The sequence below is a fragment of the Liolophura sinensis genome, chromosome 6, assembly GCF_032854445.1.
Source record: "Liolophura sinensis isolate JHLJ2023 chromosome 6, CUHK_Ljap_v2, whole genome shotgun sequence".
NCBI classification, from domain to species: domain Eukaryota; kingdom Metazoa; phylum Mollusca; class Polyplacophora; order Chitonida; family Chitonidae; genus Liolophura; species Liolophura sinensis.
This window is the reverse complement of record NC_088300.1, coordinates 10386300-10412255: the sequence shown is the minus strand read 5'-3', so window position 1 is coordinate 10412255 and position 25956 is coordinate 10386300. Positions and strand designations below refer to the sequence as shown.

At 39.5% G+C, this 25956-nt stretch overlaps 2 protein-coding genes across 7 annotated transcripts in view; one reads left to right on the top strand and one right to left on the bottom strand.

Annotated features, from left to right (window-relative positions):
• Positions 1-23080, bottom strand: LOC135468127 (WD repeat-containing protein 27-like). 2 transcript variants are annotated; one of them, XM_064746201.1, is made up of 24 exons: positions 22852-23080; positions 22178-22319; positions 21463-21587; positions 20888-21001; positions 20513-20635; positions 20236-20359; positions 18778-18973; positions 18371-18474; positions 15486-15571; positions 13848-14047; positions 13159-13241; positions 12855-12972; positions 12572-12652; positions 11874-11980; positions 10093-10182; positions 8727-8911; positions 7716-7849; positions 7337-7434; positions 6486-6607; positions 3948-4045; positions 3490-3592; positions 3011-3109; positions 288-2310; positions 1-161 (listed from the first exon to the last, which is right to left on the bottom strand). In XM_064746201.1, exons 1-23 carry the CDS (start codon positions 22990-22992, stop codon positions 2257-2259), a joined length of 2727 nt encoding a protein of 908 aa, XP_064602271.1. In that variant the 5' UTR covers positions 22993-23080; the 3' UTR covers positions 1-161; positions 288-2256. The 2 variants fall into 2 exon arrangements, with proteins under 2 accessions (XP_064602271.1, XP_064602272.1); XM_064746202.1 differs by having other exon boundaries at positions 14-161; positions 12867-12972.
• A 1941-nt stretch (positions 23081-25021) lies between these two features.
• LOC135468962 (ral GTPase-activating protein subunit beta-like) overlaps positions 25022-25956 on the top strand; it is a 37009-nt gene continuing 36074 nt past the window's right edge. For all 5 annotated transcript variants that reach the window (XM_064747455.1, XM_064747459.1, XM_064747458.1 and 2 more), the window contains exon 1: positions 25022-25064. The gene's annotated coding sequence lies outside the window, so the exon portion shown is untranslated. The remainder of the gene's footprint in view (positions 25065-25956) is intronic.

Genomic DNA, 25956 nt, shown 5'->3' with positions numbered 1-25956 from the left:
TCACAGCTGGCCTGATTGGCATGCTGTAATGTCACAGCTGGGCAAATAGTCATGCTGTTATGTCACACCTGGCCCGATTGTCATGCTGTTATGTCACACCTGGTCTGATTGTCATCCTGTTATGTTACACGTGGCCTGATTGTCATGCTGTAATGTCACTCCTGGCCTGATTGTCATTCTGTAATGTCACACCTAGCCTGATTGTCATGCTATTATGTCACACACCTGGCCTGATTGTCATGTTGTTATGTCACACCTGGTCTGATTGTCATCCTGTTATGTTACACCTGGCCTGATTGTCATGCTGTAATGTCACACCTGGCCTGATTGTCATGCTGTTATGTCACACCCGGCCTGATTGTCATGCTATTATGTCACACACCTGGCCTGATTGTCATGTTGTTATGTCACACCTGGCCTGATTGTCATGCTGTAATGTCACACTTGGAGTGACGGCCATGCTGTAATGTCACGCCTGGCCTGATTGTCATGCTATAATGTCACAGCTGACCTGATTGTCATGCTGTAATGTCACGCCTGGGCTGATTGTCATGCTGTAATGTCACAGCTGGTCTGATTGTCATTCTGTAATGTACCACCTAGCCTGATTGTCATGATGTAATGTCACACCTGGCCTGATTGTCATGCTGTAATGTCACACCTAGTCTGATTGTCATGCTTTTATGTCACACCAGGCCTGATTGTCATGCTGTTATGTCACACCTAGCCTGATTATCATGCTGTAATGTCACACCTGGCCTGATTGTCATGCTGTTATGTCACACCAGGCCTGATTGTCATGCTGTTATGTCACACCTAGCCTGATTACCATGCTGTAATGTCACACCTGGCCTGATTGTCATGCTGTTATGTCACAACTGGCCTGATAGTCATGATGACATACCTTTGGTATGAATTACTCAAGAACTATGGTAGTTTAGTGGACCATTCCTCAGGCATGGTGAATGATTTTGTGGTCACCCGAATCACTGGTGAAACACATACATGTATGACATTCATTTCTGTAAGTAATACAGAAAATATTTTTTTTTTACCAAGTGTGATGTTTAAGAAATGTTTCCTACTCCTAACTTTGTTCCCCCTTTTTTGTCAAAAACGTTTGATTGTCCTCCAGGTCGTGTATGATTTTGGCATGATGTCAAAATATATATACAAGTGAAATATTCCAAACTGCCCAGTTCATATATGTTTAATTTAATGAGCGACATGAACATATAACATTGATACATACACTCTGTGTGATCACTGACTTTGCTCAGTACTAACAGGGTTACTTCTGTCATAAACTTTTTCTCTGTTTTTATTTATGGCAATATCCATGGTGCATTATTTTTTCTAGAAACATCGTATTCATATGGTCGTTCTAATTGAACAAGATTTTGTGTTTCCCAATTGTACATTAAAATTTTTGAGAGGTCCCAGTATGTTTTCTTCTTTGCATTGACATGTCCATAACCAGCTTGTATGGACCAGTTGATTATGTCTACAAAACCCATGTTCATGATCTAACTCACCTAGATATTGGTCTTACTGGCACAGAATGAGCAAAACATCCAGGTAACACTTGTCAGCATCTTTACTAGTGTATATGTATGAAACATGTGCCAGCATGTTTATCAGTGTGTAACTCTGTGATATCTCTGTCGAGACGTCTTGCTAAGGGTTGTACTATGCACTGTATTAATGAGATACATTCCTCAAACACAAAAAGCTGTGTCATTCACTAAATTGTTGAGAAATTTGAATAATAAGAATATTAGACTTGACTGTGATTTTTGTAATATCCTTTATTTATGTTTCTCTATTTTATCACATAAGACTGAAATAAGATTAAATAAAAAGGTACAATAAACAAAATCATCATTGAAATGAAAATGCTTTTATTTTCTCATACATTATTTAATACAACAGTGGATGGAGATGTGCATAATTTGATATCATCAAATTCATAATTTAATCCTCAAAGAACTTGTGCTTAATTGTTTCTGACAACCATGAGGCACTGTCTGCGATTTCTTGGCAAGTCTCCTTGTTGTGATGTGGATTGATCAACAGGGTGCAGACCTGTGACATGATTTCAGCGGGTTGCTGTTTGTCCATAGCATGAGCATGTCTCTGATCATCACAGCAGCACTATCTGCTACATTATGACACATGATGGACTTCTAAGCTCTACAGTAGTATTATCAGTATCACCCATCAAACAGGCTCTTCCTGATTCTGGTTGGTGGTTTGTCAAGATGCTGTGGTGAAGACACGAACTTTCCCATCCAAACAGGCTGTAACCAGCTGCAATAAACAGGAAAGGGCTCAAATCACTCATTGTTCAGTGGGATCCCAGGAGAAAGTATATTACCCTCTATCCATGAACAAACCTAGGGCCACTTTCCAAAACTTTGTAAATCAATTTTTCCTAACTTTTCTCATAAATCATGTCGCAGTCACTGTAACATAGACAACATCATTTATGCCAAAAGTTACAAGAAATGTGACAGTTTTGCTAAAGTGGCCCCAGTGTTACCTGTATGTACACCAGTGATAACTACACACTGTGTGTCAGACACAGCATTAACGCTGTAGCTGATCCCGGTGTGGACGTATGTAACTCTCAATCTCTCAATTCCACTGGCCAACTAATTACACTTATTAAGTCACACATAAAAAGACAAGAATAAAAATGGACATACGGTCACTTTTCCAAATGTCCAGACGATAAGATGGCTGTAGGATTAATGTAGAAATAGAGATGACGTGAGGACTACAACAGCTTTGTTGACCATGGCCGACATGTAATATCTGATGTTTACTCTATTCAGATTTCAAGTTTACCCTGACTCGCGCCTGACAGCAATGAATGTTCTATTTCCAGTCATCAAGTACACAAGATCTGAGGAATCTTATCATAGAATTAATATCTTATTCAATTCATGACTCTTGAAACCTCAAAATTATTTCCAGGTAATATTTTATCACTAATTAGACAACTCACCTGTGGTTTGATAGGGTGAAATGCAACATCAGAGACTACATCTGTGTGGCCAGTCATCTTGTGAAGGTATGCCCCTGCTCTTAAGTCATAGATATATGCCTACAAATAAAAACACAAAAATACCTAAATATGTGGACACAGCACCAATCACAAGCTTTTCTGGGCCATTTTGTTGTAACTGAATGTTACAGAGAAAAATGCTAAAACATGTGCTTGTCTTAAAATTTTGATACACAAATGAAAGCCTGGAAATTAGGCAATGCACTGTATTTAGGAAGCCGACCACAGGGATAATACCTGTCCCCCATACCTCCTCACACACCTGATAACACACCACAAAGGTACTAACAGATTTATCCTCTGCCCCTGCAGCCAGGAAGTGTCCACAACAACAGAGGGCCACACCACAGGGGTAACACCCGTTCTGATGCCTCTCATACCTCCTCACACACCTGACAACACACCACAAAGGTACTCACAGATTTGTCTTCTGCCCCTGTGGCCAGGAAGCGTCCACATGGACTGAGGGCCAAACCACAGGGGTAGCACCTGTTCTGATGTCCCTCATACCTCCTCACACACCTGATAACACATAACAATACTTTTTATTCAGAGAAAACAACAAAATGTTACTTTAGTCATAAGTGCTAACTAAGTGTCTAGAACATAAATGTGCATTCCCTGCCTATAGACACAATATCCATGAACTTGATAAAGATGCCAATTATTTATGAACTTGGTAAAGACACTAAATATTTTTGAGCTAAGTAAGGAAACTAAATATCAGTAAACTAGGTAAATACACTGAATATGTTTAACCTGGGTAAAGACAGTAAATATTCATAAACTTGATACATGGTATATGTTTGAGACTGGAAAAGACACTGGACATGCTTCAGCTTTGTAAGGCAAGTATTAGCCAATGAGATTGTGTAACCTGTTTGTCCTAATGTCCCACAGTTTGATGCTGTCTGTCATAGCAGCTGTTACAAACAGGTCGTAGACACTGGGTGGGTGAGACACAGCTGATGAGCCCTGAAACCACAAATGTACATCATTGTCATTAACAGATCACAGACAGTGGGCAGGTTAGACATTGCTGGTAAGCAATGAAATATACATTATTATCACAAACAGTTCACAGACACTGGGTGGATGAGACACAGGTGACTAGCCAAGAAACCACAAATGACAGTGGGCAGGTGAGACATGGCTGACAAGCCCTGAAAGCACAAATATACATTATTATCACAAACAGATCACAGACACACAGTAGGCGAGACATGGCTGACAAGCCCTGAAAGCACAAATATACATTATTATCACAAACAGATCATAGACACATAGTAGGTGAGACATGGCTGACAAGCCCTGAAAGCACAAATATACATTATTATCACAAACAGATCACAAACACTGGGTGGGTGAGACATGGCTGACAAGCTCTGAAAGCACAAATATACATTATTATCACAAACAGATCATAGACACACAGTAGGCGAGACATGGCTGACAAGCCCTGAAACCACAAATATACATTATTATCACAAACAGATCACAAACACTGGGTGGGTGAGACATGGCTGACAAGCTCTGAAAGCACAAATATACATTATTATCACAAATAGATCATAGACACACAGTAGGCGAGACATGGCTGACAAGCCCTAAAACCACAAATATACATTATTATCACAAACAGATCACAAACACTGGGTGGGTGAGACATGGCTGACAAGCTCTGAAAGCACAAATATACATTATTATCACAAATAGATCATAGACACATAGTAGGTGAGACATAGCTGACAAGCCCTGAAAGTACAAATATACATCATTATCACAAACAGATCACAGACACTGGGTGGGTGAGACATGGCTGACGAGCCCTGAAACCACAAATGTACATCATTATCACAAACAGATCATAGACACACAGTAGGTGAGACATGGCTGACAAGCCCTGAAAGTACAAATATACATTATTATCACAAACAGATCATAGACACATAGTAGGTGAGACATGGCTGACAAGCCCTGAAAGTACAAATATACATTATTATCACAAACAGATCACAGACACACAGTAGGCGAGACATGGCTGACAAGCCCTGAAAGCACAAATATACATTATTATCACAAACAGATCATAGACACATAGTAGGTGAGACATGGCTGACAAGCCCTGAAAGCACAAATATACATTATTATCACAAACAGATCACAAACACTGGGTGGGTGAGACATGGCTGACAAGCTCTGAAAGCACAAATATACATTATTATCACAAACAGATCATAGACACACAGTAGGCGAGACATGGCTGACAAGCCCTGAAACCACAAATATACATTATTATCACAAACAGATCACAAACACTGGGTGGGTGAGACATGGCTGACAAGCTCTGAAAGCACAAATATACATTATTATCACAAATAGATCATAGACACACAGTAGGCGAGACATGGCTGACAAGCCCTAAAACCACAAATATACATTATTATCACAAACAGATCACAAACACTGGGTGGGTGAGACATGGCTGACAAGCTCTGAAAGCACAAATATACGTTATTATCACAAATAGATCATAGACACATAGTAGGTGAGACATAGCTGACAAGCCCTGAAAGTACAAATATACATCATTATCACAAACAGATCACAGACACTGGGTGGGTGAGACATGGCTGACGAGCCCTGAAACCACAAATATACATCATTATCACAAACAGATCATAGACACACAGTAGGTGAGACATGGCTGACAAGCCCTGAAAGTACAAATATACATTATTATCACAAACAGATCATAGACACATAGTAGGTGAGACATGGCTGACAAGCCCTGAAAGTACAAATATACATTATTATCACAAACAGATCATAGACACTGGGTGGGTGAGACATGGCTGACAAGCTCTGAAAGCACAAATATACATTATTATCACAAACAGATCATAGACACATGGTAGGTGAGACATGGCTGACAAGCCCTGAAACCACAAATATACATTATTATCACAAACAGATCACAGACACTGGGTGGGTGAGACATGACTGACAAGCCCTGAAAGTACAAATATACATTATTATCAAAAACAGATCACAGACACTGGGTGGGTGAGACATGGTTGACAAGCCCTGAAACAACAAATATACATCATTATCACAAAAAGATCAGATTTTCAAAGTGAAACAATTTTACACCACTCGACTGATTTATCCACCTTATAGGGCCATTTTTACGAGTTTTTTTGCGAATTTTGATCAATTTCTTATCCAAAAAAATTGTTGGCACTCAAAGTATTATTTTATGGTCTTCATACTCTTCCGAAAGTGCATTTCTACATACCAAATCAGGTGAAATATAGTAATCTTATTGACGTAAAAATAGAGAAAAATTTGAAAGTCCCCTATTTCTGAAATCTAAACGTCACTATAAAAAGCATTTATCTGGGATGGCACTGACCTCATTCAGACAGATAACATGGCAGTGTTTTGTATGGACATCTGTCATCACTCGAGATATTCTGCCTTCATTCAGATCATAGATATTCACAGACCTGTCAGATCCTGCTGCCATGGTAACATCTGGGTGGAGTTTAGGATTGTGACCTTATGCATAGTCATGAAGGATCCGTGTTAGAGGTTACTGGTTGAACTGAGATACACAGTTTGTAACAAGTAAACATTGTAGATTAGCACATACTACAAAATAAGATATGCCACTTTACCTTTGTTTTGTAGGAACTGTTGTGTTCTATATGATATGCTAGGCATGCTGTAATGCTCCAAATTTTGTCAGTATTTTTGAAAATGTTCTACATTTTGTCAGTCATTTTTCTGAAGGTCCAAATTTTCCCAATAGCTTTGTAAGGTTCCTGATTTAGACAATTTGTATAAGGTTCCTCATTTTGTGGCCAGTTTTGTATGCTAGGTTCCTGATTTAGACACCAGTTTTATAAGGTTCCTGATTCAGAGACCAGTTTTGTAAAGTTCCTGATTTTGTGGCCAGTTGTGTAAGGTTCCCGATTTTGTGGCCAGTTTTGTTATGTTCCTTGTTTAGAGACTAGTTTTGTAAGGTTCCTGATTTTGTGACCAGTTCTGTAATGTTCCTGATTTAGAGATCAATTTTGCAAGGTTTCTGCTTTTGCAGCCAGTTTTGTAAGGTTCTTGATTTTGTGACCAGTTATGTAAGGTTCCTGATTTAAAGATCAGTTTTGTAAGGTTCCTGATTTAGAGACCAGTTTTGTAAGGTTCCTTGTTTAGAGACCAGTTTCATAAGGCTCTCGATTTTGCTTACAATAAATCAAAGGATACAAGAATGAAAACTATTGACAGCTGTTAATGTTGTAATAGTCTGAGCTTGAAGCAGCTGGAAAGACTTCACCAATTTGTAGCGACTTTTTGTTAAATACCTATAAAGAAAATTTTATGAAAACAGCAACAAAGAGAATCTAAAACCATATACACTGATGTGACTACATCTACATGTAAGTAATTAAATTTCAGCTTATTTCAGTTATACGCCTGAGATAAAGTTTCAAAAAGGATGATATTATGTTATTGATAAATGACAAAACAAAAAAGAGGCACCAAAATATCCAGGTTACACATCAAAAAATATAAGACAACAAAACTGAGAATACTGGCTCAGAGAATTCATGAGAAGGTTTTCTTAACAACAAGTTAAACTAACCTTTTGATATCTTCTCTTGTCGAATCTAGGTGATATTTGTACAGATAGAAGGAATTCCCCGAGACAAGCAAAACAAACTTGTCCACATAGTAAAACTGAGCACATCTGACATCCTTGCTGAAGGATGGGTTCTCCTGCAAACGCCATTGCACATAAACAACTTCAATGTTGACAAGAAATATATGAGAACAAAGAAATCACAGTCAAATTCTATTTACATGTACATGATTAAAAGAAATAGGTGCAATATAATGTACATGTTGAAATTTTCAATGTGGATGTTTGTAAAATGTGTTCTGTATTGCCAGATTTGGCAATCCTTCAGTTTTCTTCTGGTAGAAACTGGGGTTTGTACAGTCTCTTTATTTTATAAATTTCACTAGCTGCATATAGTATGTAGTTGGACATACAAATGTATACACAATGGTATTGTTGTTAATCAGCCCTGTATAGTTTACTTACTCACTGCTTATTACTCATGCCAGCATAACACTTACTACATTGCATTATAACAGTTACTAGTTGCAATGTAAAGGTTTCCCCTCGTAGCAGCGTAAAGGCTGTTCAATAAAATTATCTCTGCTACTCATCAGACTATAATATAAACTATTACACATCACAAGATTACACCTCACACTATTACACATACTATGTTGTTATATCTGCTACTCATTACACTATAATATAAACTATTACACATCACAAGATTACACCTCACACTATTCCACATACTATGCTGTTATCTCTGCTGTTCATTACACTATTATATAAACTATTACACCTCACACTATTACACCTCACACTATTCCACATACTATGCTGTTATCTCTGCTGTTCATTACACTATAATATAAACTATTACACATCACACTATTACACCTCACACTATTCCACATACTATGCTGTTATCTCTGCTACTCAATGAAACAATACCCTTTATCACTGCAGAGTCATTTTCAGTATCAGTTAAGACCTCTGTCCCACCGAATCCATCACTGCTGTTTCCATTACCTTCTCCCAACTTTTTACCCCCACACTCTCCCTGTGAGCTGAGAAGTTGTTGTTGACTTTATCAATGATCAGGATTGGTTCTGACTGAGATTTGACCCACAGGCATGCTGTGCGATCTTCTGATGAGGACACAAGACGATGGTTGCCATGACTACAATGGACATAAGACACTGGGCCATTATGACCTGTAAAGGGAAAATCATACCATTTATTACATTTCACCTAACTGGCCAGCTCTAGTAATATTATGTAGTAACAGGCAACTGTCCAGTATGAGATCATAATGGACTTGACTTGACCTCACTCGCTGAATGGCTTACTCTCTGTGATGTCATGACTTGACCTCACTGACTGTAATGGTTTACTCTCTGTGATGTCATGACTTGACCTCTCTGACCGTAATGGCTTACTCTCTGTGATGTCATGACTTGACCTCATTGGCCAAATGGCTTACTCTCTGTGATGTCATGACTTGACCTCACTGGCCGAATGGCTTACTCTCTGTGATGTCATGACTTGACCTCACTGGCCGAATGGCTTACTCTCTGTGATGTCATGACTTGACCTCACTGGCCGAATGGCTTACTCTCTGTGATGTCATGACTTGACCTCACTGGCCGAATGGCTTACTCTCTGTGATGTCATGACTTGACCTCACTGGCCGAATGGCTTACTTTCTGTATGCCATGACTTGACCTCACTGGTTGTAATGGCTTACTCTCTGTGACATCATGACTTGACCTCACTGACCGTAATGGCTTACTCTCTGTGATGTCATGACTTGACCTCACTGGCTGAATGGCTTACTCTTTGTATGCCATGACTTGACCTCACTGGTTGTAATGGCTTACTCTCTGTGACGTCATGACTTGACCTCACTGACCGTAATGGCTTACTCTCTGTGATGTCATGACTTGACCTCACTGGCTGAATGGCTTACTCTTTGTATGCCATGACTTGACCTCACTGGTTGTAATGGCTTACTCTCTGTGACGTCATGATGTAATAATGAATTTGACAGAGAATGGAATGAAATGTAACATTTCAAGAGACACGTTGGCCTGATTTCGGCATCTGAGATTTCATGAAAATAAGAATTTACAGCATTATTTAAGGGGAATGTAATTAATAGATTACTGGCTTGTATGATTGTATGTGCTGATCGCAAGACTGAGACTTCCCGGCACTTTAGGACAGAGTGTCATTCAGAGCCATACAAGTCAATCATCTATACATATAAGATTTCACCAAACTGCTTGAATGAGTCTTCTGAATTGCTAATATATTCAGTTTCAATCAGTGGAAACTTTAGACATCTTATTGTGGATCACAATACAAAAGAAAAAACTAGGCTCTGAATATGTACCTGTAAATGCTGTGCCCTTTCCTGTAAGAGGTACAGTAAACTCCTGAACAGCTCTGTTTCCCAAACCACACACTAGGCTGTGTCCATCGTCTGTGAAATAAGATACAAAACCATGAACACCACACAAACCCAAGAACACCACACAATACCATGACCACCACACAATACCATGAACACCATACAATACCATGACCACCACACAATACTATGACCACCACACAATACCATGACCACCACACAATGCCATGAACACCACACAAACCCATGAACACCACACAATACCATGAACACCACACAATACCATGACCACCACACAATACCATGACCACCACGCAATACCATGAACACCACACAAACCCATGAACACCACACAATACATTGAACACCACACAATACCATGACCACCACACAATACCATGACCACCACACAATACCATGAACACCACACAATACCATGACCACCACACAATACCATGACCACCACACAATACCATGAACACTTACCTAAACCCATGAAGACCACACAATACCATGAACACCACAAGATATCAAGTAGACAACACACACCACCAACAACAAACAATACCACAAACACCAAACAAAACCATGAACACCACACAATACCATCAACACCACACACTCCACACAATAGCATGAACACTACACAATACCATCAACACCACACACCCCACACAATACCATGAACACTACACAATAAAATAAACACCACAAAACAGCCAGCAGAAGGCTATCAGAGCTGACACCAGTAACACTGAATCATGTTGGTCTACGCTGCTGATGTGTCACTCCAGCTGTGTGCACGTAGTGTGCTGTAATAAACACTCTCAAATTGGTGTGCTGGTCTTTCACCTTCATAGTATCTGACCTACCAGATGTGAATTGTTGTCAGTCTCAAATGAAACGTCACCCAGCTCTGTAACACTTTCAGAGATTATGTGTTTTCTTCATGGATTATAATGAGATGACCCTTTAGACTTGATTGACCTCTGTAGATCTAATGCTAGTGTACTGTGAAGACTCCACATTGACCAATGCAATCTGCACATTTGGCAACTGAACAGCACTGTGGTTCAAAATGTACTGCTTTGTGTTAACCTGGTGTACAGCTAATCACTCCAACACCACACCAGTACAATGCATAGGAGGCACCAAAATGCCACATCAGCCTGACACCATATTTCCCACACAGAACCTGCATAGCAAGCATTACAAATTTGATTTTTACTTGACTTGACAGAGCCTTCCATTCATATTTTGAATTTTTTTTTCCTTTAGAGCTTCTCTTTTTCTGAGTTTCGGCACATGCTAGTGGCATTTTATGTAATTTATTGAAAGAACATAATGATACATCGTGTTTGTTGAAAAATTACTCCTTGTATTTGTTCGTCTGCATTGGTTACGAACTCTGCATGGTGTGATTCGAATGACAATGTAAAATGTGATTCCCATGACAGCCTTTGAAGCATATTATCATGCAAGCATAATACAGTTGTATGTCATATTTGCTGGGTTTTACAGAGTGCTACCCTAGAAGTTTTACATGAGTTGTCCATGGCTGATTTAGTTCTTGTGTAGTAGGAATGTGCAACCATATTTGTGAATATTAATACAAATTTGTACAGAACAAATGTTAAATTACACAGTGATATGAAACATATTTTGCTTGAAACCTTAGGTAGTGGTATTCATGACAAAAAAAGTTTTACATCACTGGAATAGGTCTGAAAAATGATCACTGATGGAATAGCTGAGAAACTGACCTGAGAATGTGAGGGAGTTGATCGGGGTGGGGCGCTCTGCCACACACACTGAGGTACAGAAGTGGACTGGGGCGCCGTCGTCTATGGGATATTCCTTCATTACTAATCTGACCAATCAAAATCGTAAAAAACACTGATTATTGACTCACTGAAAGGTTTCATTACAACAACCACAAAACTTACACAGAAAGAGATTTCTTGTAATACAGTAAGATTCTGCTGAGCATATGGTTAGTAGATAGATATATCTTTTCTCTCCAAGATAAAATATCTTTTCTCTTCAAGATAAAATATCTTTTCTCTTCAACACTTACCCTAGGGTAAGGCACTGCCTCCAACTAAAGTCCATGTTTAAACTAATTTATTATAAGAATGTATTACACATTCATACCAAAAGAATCCTTACTTACTTCTGTTCAGTAAAAGGCAGAATTTTAAAGAATTTCTAGCTTGTCTTTCTAAAAACTTGACACTTTAGGTGTTATGGATTTAAATCATAACATGGTGATCAAGTCATGAAGAGATTTGGCTGTGAAACAATGATGACTTTGTAAGCTAAGATCTGGACATAGAACAATTCAAGAGAGTTGGAATGTGGTCCAGACTGAGTATAAAAATTGTTTCAGTTTTCTAACAGATGCTTATACTAATGCTGAGTGATTTGCCTTTGTTGATAGTGATGAATTTGTGTTTCTTACCTGTCTGAGAGAGACGGAGAGGGTTTCTTGCCAGGTAGTTTGCCTTTGTTGACATTGGTCTGTGGGTTAAACATTCCTTTTCTGAAAAACCCCAAAACATGTTTTTTTGGCTGAAGGCATTAAAAAACAAGAAGAGACATTTGTACACAATATTCTACTATGCCACATTTTATGTTTATAACGAATCATGCTGAACAGCATGCATTTTTTTTAATGAAACCTGCTGTCATGTACAGCTGCTTTTTATTTCTATGTTTAGATGAAAACATAAACAAAAATCTACCTATATCCTAACCTTGGAGCAGCGGTATAACCTGAAGATTTGACCTTCGATTTAAATGTCAATGGTTGATCTGACACAGAACCTGGGAGTTTCTTGGTTGCTGGGTTAGAGGACTTTCCTGTATAAATGAAACAAAACACACATTAAATCAAAAACTTGATCAAAAGAAAAAATCAAGACTTGGCAAAAATGAAGTTTTCATGTTGTCAAATTTTATGGACACTTTTTATGAAACAATTAATTACATGTGTGTGTAGCTGCATACACGTGTATAATGTGTCTTAGTGACTATCCTTAAACTTGCCTTTCCCAGTGACTGGTTTGGCACCATTCTTCTGTTTGGGTAGGAGCTCTGATTTCAGAATAGAATTTTCCAGCAGAGGAGCACTGAAATCACAAAGCAACATCCTTTCATGAAAAATTCTATTGTCTACATATATAAAGACATGGTTCAAAAACAAGTATTTGTCATTCAGTTTAGGTAGTCTTTGGTTACTAATGATTGAGTCAACTAAAACTCATGTAGCTTGTTGTACGGTAACTATAAACAGATGTGATGGAGAAAATGGGTAACAGAGCAACTATAAAAGCAGCCATTCAATCAAAAACTACCCTACCAGAAACCACCACGAACAACACACGTTCAGTTCTTACCCTAAAATAGTAGGGCTAAAGCCTTCAGACTTAAAAGAGAAATCAAGTTTGTGTTATACCTACATGTATGTTTGCTGGCCAGTTGATGATGTTCACAGTTACCAGGAAACATTCACATAACTCAAACTACTCTGCTGACTTTTCTGCTGATTCCCCCAACTTATTTTTGTCATGGTCTTCTTCCATTTAACCTAAGATCTGTAGTACAGGTAAAAGTACATGCAACAGAGAATAATCTTGAGATGGCGTATGTCCATTTTGGTCGATCAAAACAGACAGGAAGAGTTTACATGTCTCATTCCTTGTTACTTTTCTCCCCTCCATCATAACTGTACTTACTGTGACAGGATTGTTATCACTGTCTCCTCCCCAGGAAAATCCCCCTTATCATCAGACAGAGTCATTAGCTGACACATCCTGTCACTCAGACTTGCATCCACAGGTGGCATCACCATGGAGACTGGTTTCTGAGGAGTCACCAAGTCCCACCGCAAGATGTGAATTTTATTCTGGAAGAGGCTTCCCAGGATGCACCAAACCTATTCAAGAACCAAAGCAAATAGAAAACTAACTTGAACTTTCTGCAGTTTCATGGTTTCTGAGAAGTCTTAAAAATTTGCTTTCATCTTCAGTTTCAGTACAGATCAGTTCTGCGGCAGGAGTGATACGGGTGATACCTGATGGCAATTGATGAAATTTTGTTTCTCCTACCCACTGCCATGAACAAACAGCAAAGGTTACAACAACAACAATAACTATCACCAGAAGTATATTTGTAACAGACTTCTGCTATTACTATCTCAAACTTCTGGTGTCATATTAAAACTCGGGCCCCTTGTGTCAGCTTGACATATACAAGCAATTCCTGCAGAGAGCTGAATTTGTTCTCCATTGCCAATGTACGTTTGTATATGCATTAAACCCAGAAACTGACCAATCTTGAAAACATGGCTCTAAACATCAATATTCAAAATATTCTCAAACAAAATGTCAAGCAAAAGAAATCTACACTGAGAGTACTTTAAAAGGTAGAAACACATGAATCATATCTGTTCAAAAATAAAAAAAAAGATTTTTATCAGTATTAAGAATACAGAGACAGCTCATGCCAAAAACCATGATTGCTTTTCCGCAATATCTGGTGCCTATACATTTCCTCACATTACCTGCTGACTTCTAAACATCTACAGAATTGCATTTTTCAACTACAAGAACAGCTGCCTGTCTGATCTCAGATCAAAAATGTTTGAAATTCTAGATTGGCTTCCAACAGAAAATTAGTTAAACAAGACAAAACTCTTACTGTGTACAGGCCTCTAATAAATGACTTTTACCCAGAATACATGAAACATTTGTTTAACTTAAAAGATATCATGGAAAGACAATTATGCTCATCAAACCAAAACCACCTGGCCAATCCCTTCCCAACTGAAACTCCTCTCTGTACTAAACCAGCCTTTCATTTTCTGACCCAACAATATGGAACTCTCTACCATGCAAAATACAAAATGCAACATCTATTTTAAATTTCAAAAGAAAAGCCAAAAACTATCAGAAAGAAGAAAGAAGAGAGAGTACATGTTCTCCCTCAAAATTTACAAAATAACAGGAACGGGATTTTGGGGATTTGGTTCATATATATAACTAAACATTTCACATGATGTGACTTAGTATAGCACCAGGTGTATCCATTGGGTAAAACTTAATTATTACTTATTTTGTAGATCTAAAACTTGGCAACCCACAATTTCACTGACCTCCCAACCTCCTCATGTATGTCTGGGCAGTGAAGAGGTGGCCATTCACTACTGGTAGACCTTCTGCCATTTGGACACAAATATTTCTGCCACCTAGACACAAGTATTTCTGCCACCTAGACACAACTATAACTACTTATAAACTTTCACGATAAACCACGAGGAGCATTAAACTTCTCATACATAAGATTTATCCCCAAAGTGGAGATAAATGAATCACCTGTTGTTGCTTTCCCTGGGTCAGATACACAGAGCTGGCTGTCATTACTGAGGTGCTTCCTGATCCATTAGCTGATGGGATGGGGTCTGCAAGCAGGAAAATCAGACTATTACTAGCAGTAAATACACACAAAGCTGTCTGTCATTACCGAGGTGCTTCCTGATCCATTAGCTGATGGGATGGGGTCTGCAAGCAGGAAAATCAGACTATTAATAGCACTAAATACACACAGAGCTGGCTGTCATTCCTGAGGTGCTTCCTGATCCATCAGCTGATGGGATGGGGTTCTGTAAACTAGAACACCCAGGCTATTACTGGCACTAAATACACACAGAGCTGTCTGTCATTACCGAGGTGCTTCCTGATCCATTAGCTGATGGGATGGGGTCTGCAAGCAGGAAAATCAGACTATTACTAGCAGTAAATACACACAAAGCTGTCTGTCATTACCGAGGTGCTTCCTGATCCATTAGCTGATGGGATGGGGTCTGCAAGCAGGAAAATCAGACTATTAATAGCACTAAATACACACAGAGCTGGCTGTCATTACTGAGGTGCTTCCTAATCCATCAGCTGATGGGATGGGGTTCTGTAAACTAGAACACCCAGGCTATTACTGGCACTAAATACACACAGAGCTGTCTGTCATTACTGAGGTGCTCCCTGATTTTTCAGCTGATGGGATAGGGTCTGCAAGCAGGAAAATCAGGCTATTACTAGCACTAAATACACACAAAGGTGTCTGTCATTACCGAGGTGCTCCCTGATCCATGAGCTGATGGGATGGGGTCTGTAAACTAGAACACCCAGGATATTACTGGCACTAAATATACACAGAGCTGTCTATCATTACTGAGGTGCTCCCTGATTCATGAGCTGATGAGATGGGGTCTGCAAGCAGGAAAATCAGACTATTACTAGCAGTAAATACACACAGAGCTGGCTGTCATTACTGAGGTGCTCCATGATCCATTAACTGACAGGATGGGGTCTGCAAGCAGGAAAATCAGACTATTACTAGCAGTAAATACACACAAAGCTGTCTGTCATTACCGAGGTGCTCCCTGATTCATGAGCTGATGGGATGGGGTCTGTAAACTAGAACACCCAGGCTATTACTGGCACTAAATATACACAGAGCTGTCTGTCATTACCGAGGTGCTCAGTGATTCATCAGCTGATGGGATGGGGTCTGCCAACTAAACACCCAAGCTATTACTGGCACTAAATACACACAAAGCTGTCTGTCATTACTGAGGTGCTCCCTGATTCATCAGCTGATGGGATGGGGTCTGTAAACTAGAACACCCAGATTATTACTGGCACTAAATACAAACAGAGCTGTCTGTCATTACTGAGGTGCTCCCTGATTCATCAGCTGATGGGATGGGGTCTGTAAACTAGAACACCCAGGTTATTACTGGCACTAAATACACACAGAGCTGTCTGTCATTCTTGAGGTGCTCCCTGATTCATCAGCTGATGGGATGGGGTCTGTAAACTAGAACACCCAGGCCACTACCGGCACTAAATACACACAGAGCTGTCTGTCATTACTGAGGTGCTCCCTGATTCATCAGCTGATGAGATGGGGTCTGCCAACTAAACACCCAGGCTATTACTGGCACTAAATACACACAGGGCTGTCTGTCATTACTGAGGTGCTCCCTGATTCATCAGCTGATGGGATGGGGTCTGCCAACTAGAACACCCAGGCTATTACTGGCACTAAATACAAACAGAGCTGGCCGTCATTACTGAGGTGCTCCCTGATCCATTAGCTGACGGGAAGCAAGAAAAATCAAGCTATTTCTGTCACTAAATACACACAGAGCTGGCCGTCCTTCTTGAGGTGCTTCCTGATCCATCAGCTGATGAGATAGGGTGCAACTATCATGCTATTACTAGCACTACAAATACACAAAGAATACAATAAAAAGTGGAACTGGAAGACCGCTCTCATTTCATGGGTCACGATGTAAAGTTCACATGACTCAAGAACGGGTAAAAAAAAACCCATTCTTCTTTAATCCAAATCTGAATATGGTCAGCAGTAAAAAAAAAAAAAAAAAAATTTAGCAAACAAGCCAAAGACCTTCATTTCATGGTTATAAATATTATGTAAAGTTAACTATGGGGCCAAGAGTACTCCGGCTTACACGTGAAATACAATTAGACAGCTTTTGACAATAGTCAGTATTTCTAGAAATAAGCTCACAGAAAATAATCAGTTAATTCAACTGTTCCACATGTCCATGCCTTACCACGGTACCAACAATTTTATGCATGAAAGTCAGGAACCACATTCCCCACTGATACACAACATGCGCGACACACTGCAACTGTAAGTTTTCCAAAGTTTGACTGTATAAACAGCCTAGTATTATTGTCAGGCAACCTGTTCTATACACAGGTAAAACTCCACTATCAATTCTGAACTCCACTATTGCATTTGATAAAACATCCTTCCACTCAGTAGTTTCGCCACACCACGAATCTTCTGTTCACCTTGGAAGAAAGCCTCTCTCTTTCCAGCCAATATTGTTCAGTGATCTCTGAGAAATAAACCTCTGACCATTTCTGCCACTTCACAGTCTCTGAGAGAAGAACTGCTGCCCTGTTCTCCGTCACCTTGCAGGTTCCTACCATACAATAACTAAAATTTAATCATAAACAAATTAGAAAAAATGTTCACAGAGTGAAGATAAAGATCTGCTTTACCCAACGCATGCCTTATGTGAGGTCACTGAGAGGTCATCCTAAATCTACTGAAAAAATTATCTGATTCTCCCAAATTTTCTGAGGACGTCGAACGGCACTTAAAACAGAGCTCGCACCCTGCCAGCAGGCGGAAAGGGAGGGCATGTTTACAACACAATACTCACTCTGCAGTGACCAGTACTGGTAGACCTCTAGGGTGAATGCATTGACCTGCAGTAAGCCTGTAGAGGTACCCACAACAAGGAGGGGAGCAGATGTCAGTAGTTCTCTACAAAATAGTGCGTACATCTAATTAACCAAACCACTTGTTAGTTAGTAAAGACAAACACAAAGCGCAAAAATACCTTACATGTGGAGTCAAAAACTTTACCAACAATAATTTAGAGCTGCCTGCGAAATCTGTTTAGTGAGGTGGACTTCTTTCCAAATGGGCTTTCCCTGTAAATCATTCGTGTTCCAAAAAATCAAAAACCCACGTGTCAAAAATATATGTGATGAAGATTACAATGGCTGATTTGTGGCACATGTAAATACACATCTTACATGTGAACTCCTACAAGTGCAGCTGTACCTGACGGTTGTATTCTCCCTCTGTATAAAGGCAGGCATGTCCGTTGCTGCAGCTGTTGTCTCCCCTTGGTAGGAGTAACACAACCCCAGTATTGCACATCCCCTTTCTGTGACATCAGTCTCATCAGCACTATTATCATAGCCAGACTGAGTTAGGTCCCTTTGCCAAGATGGGCGACTACTGACAGTGACTGGGCCTGTGATATGAGACAGATACATGAAGTACTACATATTTCAAAAAGAGGACAATTATGGTACATGATCGTCTTCAGAAACGTGAGAAAATGCCAAAACAAAAGGTGTCTCCTAGATTTATCAGCAACTGTATGCTTCAATACACAACTAATAGATATTCAAGATGAACAACTATTCTTTCAGTGTTTATATACATGCATATAACACTGTAAAACAGTACATAGTGCCTGTCCATGAGCTTGATCACACAGTGACACGGACACAGACATTCCTGCTGAGTTAGTGGGTGCATCTGATCTGTGCACAGCCAAGTGCCCGCCAAAACTAGCCAGTTTGAACAAAATCATTTTCCAAATTAGAGATCATTTTTTTAAATCTCTAAAGAAAACACACTCCTGTTCATCGATAACCAGTATGTTTGAAATACTGAGAGGTCTTCCATGTGTTACAACTACACACCTTTTGAACAGTATAACGATGTCACCTGTGTACGCACTCCCTCATGCACTCCTCTGTATGCAACAACAACAGCAGCAGTCTGTTATTCAGAGCGCAAATCACTATTTAACATCTTGCTGCCTAGAACATGTGTTCCACAAAACAAAATCAACTTGTTCTGCGTCTTCTGCACCCAAAGCCCTCTCAGATTTCACCGTCTAAATGTAAAGTTTTTACACAATTCTTGAAACCACCGGCACATGCAAACTTTCTTTCATTATTTCATTCACTGGACATGTGACGTTGCTTAGTAATGATAGAACTTTCACAGTTTGGAATGAATGTAAAACATTAGATAACATTCTTTTATTTCTTAAATTAAATTGTAAGGATTGACTGTAATATTTTAGGTTTATTGGGGTATAAGTAAAAAAAAAAACACTGTGCACACTATTACATGAACGGCTACTACATATATAACAGCAGAGGGGGGCCTCCATGGCTCAGTTGGTTAACACGCTAGCGCAGTGTAATGACCCAGGAGCCCTCTCACCAATGCGGTCACTGTGAGTTCAAGCCCACCTCATGCTGGCTTCCTCTTCGGCTGTATGTGGGAAGGTCCCTCAGCAACCTGTGGATGGTTGTGAGTTTCCCCTGGGCTTTGCTGGGTTTCCACCCAGCTGGCCACTGTCACATAAGTGAAATGTCCTTAAGTACGGCGTAAAACACCAATCAAATAAATAAATTAATATAACAGCAGATGACAAGACTTTTCCCTGAATAAAAACATTTCTGTACATAGAGAGATTACATTTTGTATCCATACCATTTAGTTCACTGGACTTCTCAGCCTCTTCCCTCCCACAGTTGATCCTTGAAGCTATCTTAACCACATCTAGATGATGGAGACAGCGAAAACCATTCCCATCTGTCATGTCGTAGATTCTCAGCTGGATGCAAAACAACGCATACATGTACACAGATTAGGGAAACAAGAAGCTCTAGTACCTAATTATTTGACTGTACAAAAATGTGTTGAGATCCGGTCAAGACTTCTGTGTACATATTCTGATAGAGAGAATCAATGGGAGTAACCATCTTACCTGACCATCTGTGGTTCCTATGGCAACCTGTTCCTTATTTGGATTCATAGCCATGGAAATGAACGGAGAGCCAGAGATAATGCTTGACTGATAGACCAGGGACAGTTCCTTGACATTCCACACCTATGAACAACCAATGTAACTAATTACACAGGTAATACTGTACTCGAAACTATAATGATTTATGTTTGGCAGTTTAAGGTGTATGCAATCAGAAAGTTTATGACCTGTTTGTATCCGTAGACACCATAAATGTTTCCTGTGATAACTTTGAAATTAGTTGAAAAAATACTGTTAACATGTGGAAATTCTGACTGGTCAGTCATCATGAACTGAAGTTCTGCAGGAGGTGTTCGATATGACATCTCAGCTCACCTTAAATGTGCGATCCTCGGAGACAGAGACAACAGTGAATGTGTAGTGTGGACAGAACTGAACAGATGTCACCAGGGCTGTGTGGCCTTCTAGAGTGGCTATCAGCTTTTCTGTCTAACATCATCAAGTGGTTTATTAAGAAATTCTGGTAAATATTTGTCCTATACACCACACTATTATTAAAAACTATTTATTTTCTATGTAATACAACATAGGAACTTGAGATCTGACTGAGGTCGTTTGGTTAAGGTGATTGCCTTTTCAGTGTTAGTTTACATGAGATATTTATTCAATCGCATTCTTAATTAAATTGACTCATTAATACTTTCAAAAACACCCCATAGCCACCAACCCCTACCCTCCAACTCTTCCAAACAATCCACGTAACTGACTTCAACAAAGTGACATATCTCGGGTAAGGAGTTCAATGACCACCAAATAAACTAATACAACAAAAATCTTGAAATGAAACAAAACGGCCTCACAAAAGCAATTTTGATCATCTTCAAATAACTTACCTAAAACCTAGCTAAACTTCAAACGCATGAAGTATAACTATATTTCCACACATGTACCTTTGCTGACAAAATGAGGACTTGGTTTTGAACAGCTGCAGCCAGAAGGGAGTCATCAGGATTGAAGGCCACACATTGCACATTTCCTAAAGAGGTTCCAACTATAGTCCCTTTGATTGTCTCCCCTTGACAGAAAAAATATAAACAGATAACACACAATGACAAAAATTAATAAAAAAAATTAACTCTTCCACTACTCTAACCACAATCAAACAAGCATAAATTGTTCATGTAGTTTGTACAGTTCAACAATAAGCAGATCAACCATTAACCTTTACCAAGCTTTATTTTGTGAGGCAACTACCTTGTTCTTACCATGACACTGGGGAGGGCACTTCCACAAAACTGTTTGGAGAAATATGTCTATGTAAGAGCCCACAGAATTCAACAAGAGCTGTGTGAAAAAGTCACAAAAAATTTATGCACATAGTTGTGACTGTAACCAACATAACCAACCCACCTGCAATACACTAACATCACCAACCAAAGCGCAATACACCATTATCACCAACCCACCCACAATATACCAACAACACCTACCCACTCGCACTACATCAACATCACCCATCCATCCACAAAACACCAACATTGCCATCCCACCCGCAATACACCAACCCACCCACAATATATCACCATCAGCCAGACACAGTATATAAACACAATGCACCAAATCAGGCACAGTAAAATAACACCACTCAGCATATTTTTGACAGACCTCTTTGATGGCACTGTGTAGCATTATGAATGTCCCATACAATAATGTAGTATGATGCTGCAGAACAGACAAGCTTGGGAAGGGAGCTATGGCCCAAACATATGGCAGATATCTCCCTGTGGTGGCCAACCAGAGGTAAAGGCTGAAATTAACACAGAAATAATCACATGGATTATCAGAAATATGATATACAGACCATAAACCTACAGTTTATTTAGGTATGTGATAACTCTGAAAGGTTTGTTGTTGCAATATATGTCTATCCATAATAAAGTGTACCAAGATGACATTTAAACAAATCAGTATTTAAACAAATATATTGCCTTCACCAGAAAGTTTACAAATTGATCAATTGTGCTAGTCTATTTTCTTGATATCTTCCAACACTTTGGTAAAGTATATTTTTATATATCCTGAGAAAAGAAGAGTCTATTATGTTTGCAAGTAACTAGACATCCCAAGAATGCATCCATTTCCACAAAATGTTTTTACTAGCCTGGAGTTCTAGTTTGGCCACTCATGTGCTGAAGTACACCGACATGTAATTAAGGTGATGCATCTAAATTATTCACCCAAAGTTACAAGGCTGAGGAAGAACAGTATACCTACACTGTACATATATAATGATACATAATACTTGATTTGTTTGCATTGAGCCCATAGTAAGTTTTCACCTCTGCTGTAAGATCCTGCATGTTCCACACCCCCACCACAGCTTTAGAGACGGGAAGGACCAGGTGTTGGCCATCACAAGCTGTGGGGACATCTGACCAGTTACAGGCCTTGCTGATCTCAAACTCATGTAATAACACCATTATGGTCAATGATCAGACTCACACATGACGCTTCACTGCAACAAACATTACTCACAGTAACTATCTCCAAAATCAGAGGATGGGTATGGTACATCTGCCCTATGTGGACTATTTACAAGTGTAAGTGCAGGCTAGCTGTAATCAAATCAATTCATGCATGGTAACAATCTGCCCATCAATGTTACAGTGTGACATGGCATTCTCATGTCACAGCTGTCATGGGTGGTATACAAATGTCAGTAAATGTTGACTCACTGAAGCACCTTACAAAAGACATTCCGCTCCACACTGGACAGGACATGTACCATTTACAGTTCTTTGATGCTTCCCCTTGCAGGGTCTCAACTCTCAACCCTTCTTGGTCTTCAGTTAAAATCAGGAACTGTACTGTATTTTAATAGTAAGAATTACCTCAGACACATGGTCAATTAAAATTTTGTGAGTGGTACAGTGTCCAGTTTATGACAAATTTGTTGCCTAATTTGTGTACACTCATTTTTTGACAATCAACACTGCACTTCTTTTAGTCCTCAGCAGTAGGCAAATTCACATTTCATGCTGCACACTACTACATTTGCCAAAACACAGCAGCCATACAAATTAGAGTTTTAATGAAACAAATATTTAATGTAGCAAGAACGCTGCTGCTGGGTTAATTCATCAGCTTTTGAGTGAAAATCAGCACCCAGCTCCCGAAATCTGACCCAGCTCTAAGATCTCATGACATTTCAAGTCTAAAAAATGTTGGTGTTTGAGATATGAATGTATGTGGCAATTAAAGGGAAACAGAATTGTCTCTGGTTGGCTGGTTTGATTGATAGGCAAGCCCAGGCTAGAATCGACGCTGACTAACTGACAATGGAGATAGGGTTTCCTGTGTTAAGCGCTGCAGCCTTGGTCATGCTTAAATAAATGTAACATACCTAAAATTCAGTTTAGACTAGGTATAGCCTGAGCTTGCCTATCTCTCACACCAGCCAATCAGAATCAATTCTGTATCCCTTTAAGCTGAATTTCAGGTATGTGTAAGCTCTAGGATTTAACCCCCAAAACCCAACCCTCACTGTCATCCAATCAATGTTGATTCTGTATCCCTTTAAGTATGAGGTTGATTAGATGAATGAAGATCGATAAAAACTGACAGACTCTTCTAAAGTAATATACATTTAACTTTAAATGTATGCAGGTCCTCTCATCTTACATGTATGTTTGACAAATGGTTAGACATTTTTAGGTATGGTTGCATCTGTCAATAAATACTAGCAGTGATATACTCGTCTGTTTGCAGTTCACTGCTTCAGGGTGTCACCTGCGAATAAAACAGCTTAGCCCTTGTATTATCCATCTCATGGTAAATGAAATTCCACAGACCAGCCACCTTGGTTACTTGTTCCACGGTCAACACGGGTAGCTTTGGGCCTATTTCACAGGTTCTAGTCTAATTTAGTGAGATAAATGTTCATGATTCTACATAAAATGCGAAAATGGAGGCTGTCTCGCGACAATTACTTCTCCACCTACGCCAGGGAGTAGTACTTGTAATAAGAAGTAGGCGCCAGTGAACACATTACCGATACATGTACTGCCTGCAAATGCCAATGCAGTTTTTACTTAACTGTGACATTGAAACAGCCTCCACTGCACAGACATGATCGATGTAAGCAAACTCTTTGGTAAAGTAAATTATGATTCACTTGCCATTGCCTCATAATAAGAACAATACTGTCTACAAGTGCTCTCTCCATGCATCATGGCAGCCATCTTAGCGTCATGCCCGTGTCAATGGCAATGGGGACCAGTAATTATTTTGAGAAGTAAACGAGTTCACTCAGTCTTGTTTCAACATTCAACGCCATTCAGAACATGATTATACGGAGAAAATGATAAACAGTAAACCGACACTGACTACAAACCAGATATTTTCATCGATAAATGTTTTATATGCCATTGAGTGTAAGACTTACTTAGACTTACTAGCCTTGTAAGAGTTCTTTCCCCTAGTTCTTGCTCTTTTACATTTGGAGGTGTGATTAATACATGCTGTCAGATTCTGAGGAAGGAAAGCGAAAAATGTAAGAAAAATATTTTAATAATCGTTTCCATGCTGATTGTAGTCATGTTATCAGTCAGATGTTGTTGCTGCAAGACATTTCAGGTGCATACGATAATGAAGCGGCTTTATAAAATGTTGATGTGCGGTAGGCGTTGTCTCAAAGACTTCAGTTTGCTTTCCGAGTTTATCTGGTTTTTCAACATCAATTTACTTCACAAGTGATTAGCAGGTAGCAGACGGCACGATTATCATTCCCAGTGGACAGTGTAGCATTGCGCGACAAAGCAGTAAGCTGAACTGATTGATCTGGGACATTTGTATTGTATCCACAAATTGTATCCTATCGGGGGGCCTCCGTGGCTCAGTTGGTTAGCGGGCTAGTACAGCGCAATGACCCAGGAGTCTCTCACCAAATGCGGCCGCTGTGAGTTCAAGTTCAGCTCATGCTGGCTTCCTCTCCGGCCGTACGTGGGAAGGTCTGGCAGCAACCTGCAGATGGTCGTGGGTTTCCCCCGGGCTGTGCCCGGTTTCCACCCACCATAATGATGGCCGCCGTTGTATAAGTGAAGTATTCTTGAGTACTGCATAAAACACCAATCAAATAAATAAATAAATCTATCCTATTGTGGACCAAAATTTGATTTAGCAGGTGAAACTCAAACTCTCTCTCTGTATTTGATATTCTGACACTCACAGGGAGATAGACATTGAACAACTCTCAGGCGTTTGCCCATGTCCAGGCTCTTTTATCGCTGATACATAGCACTGATACTGTATACTAAACAAAATCATCTGCTTTCAGCAAACAACTTTATTTCAGATGGCAGTCATATGGACAATTGCCATTTTATTTGCATTTCAAACATTACTTGGGCAGTCACATTTGTGGAAATATTGTTGAAATAACCTGA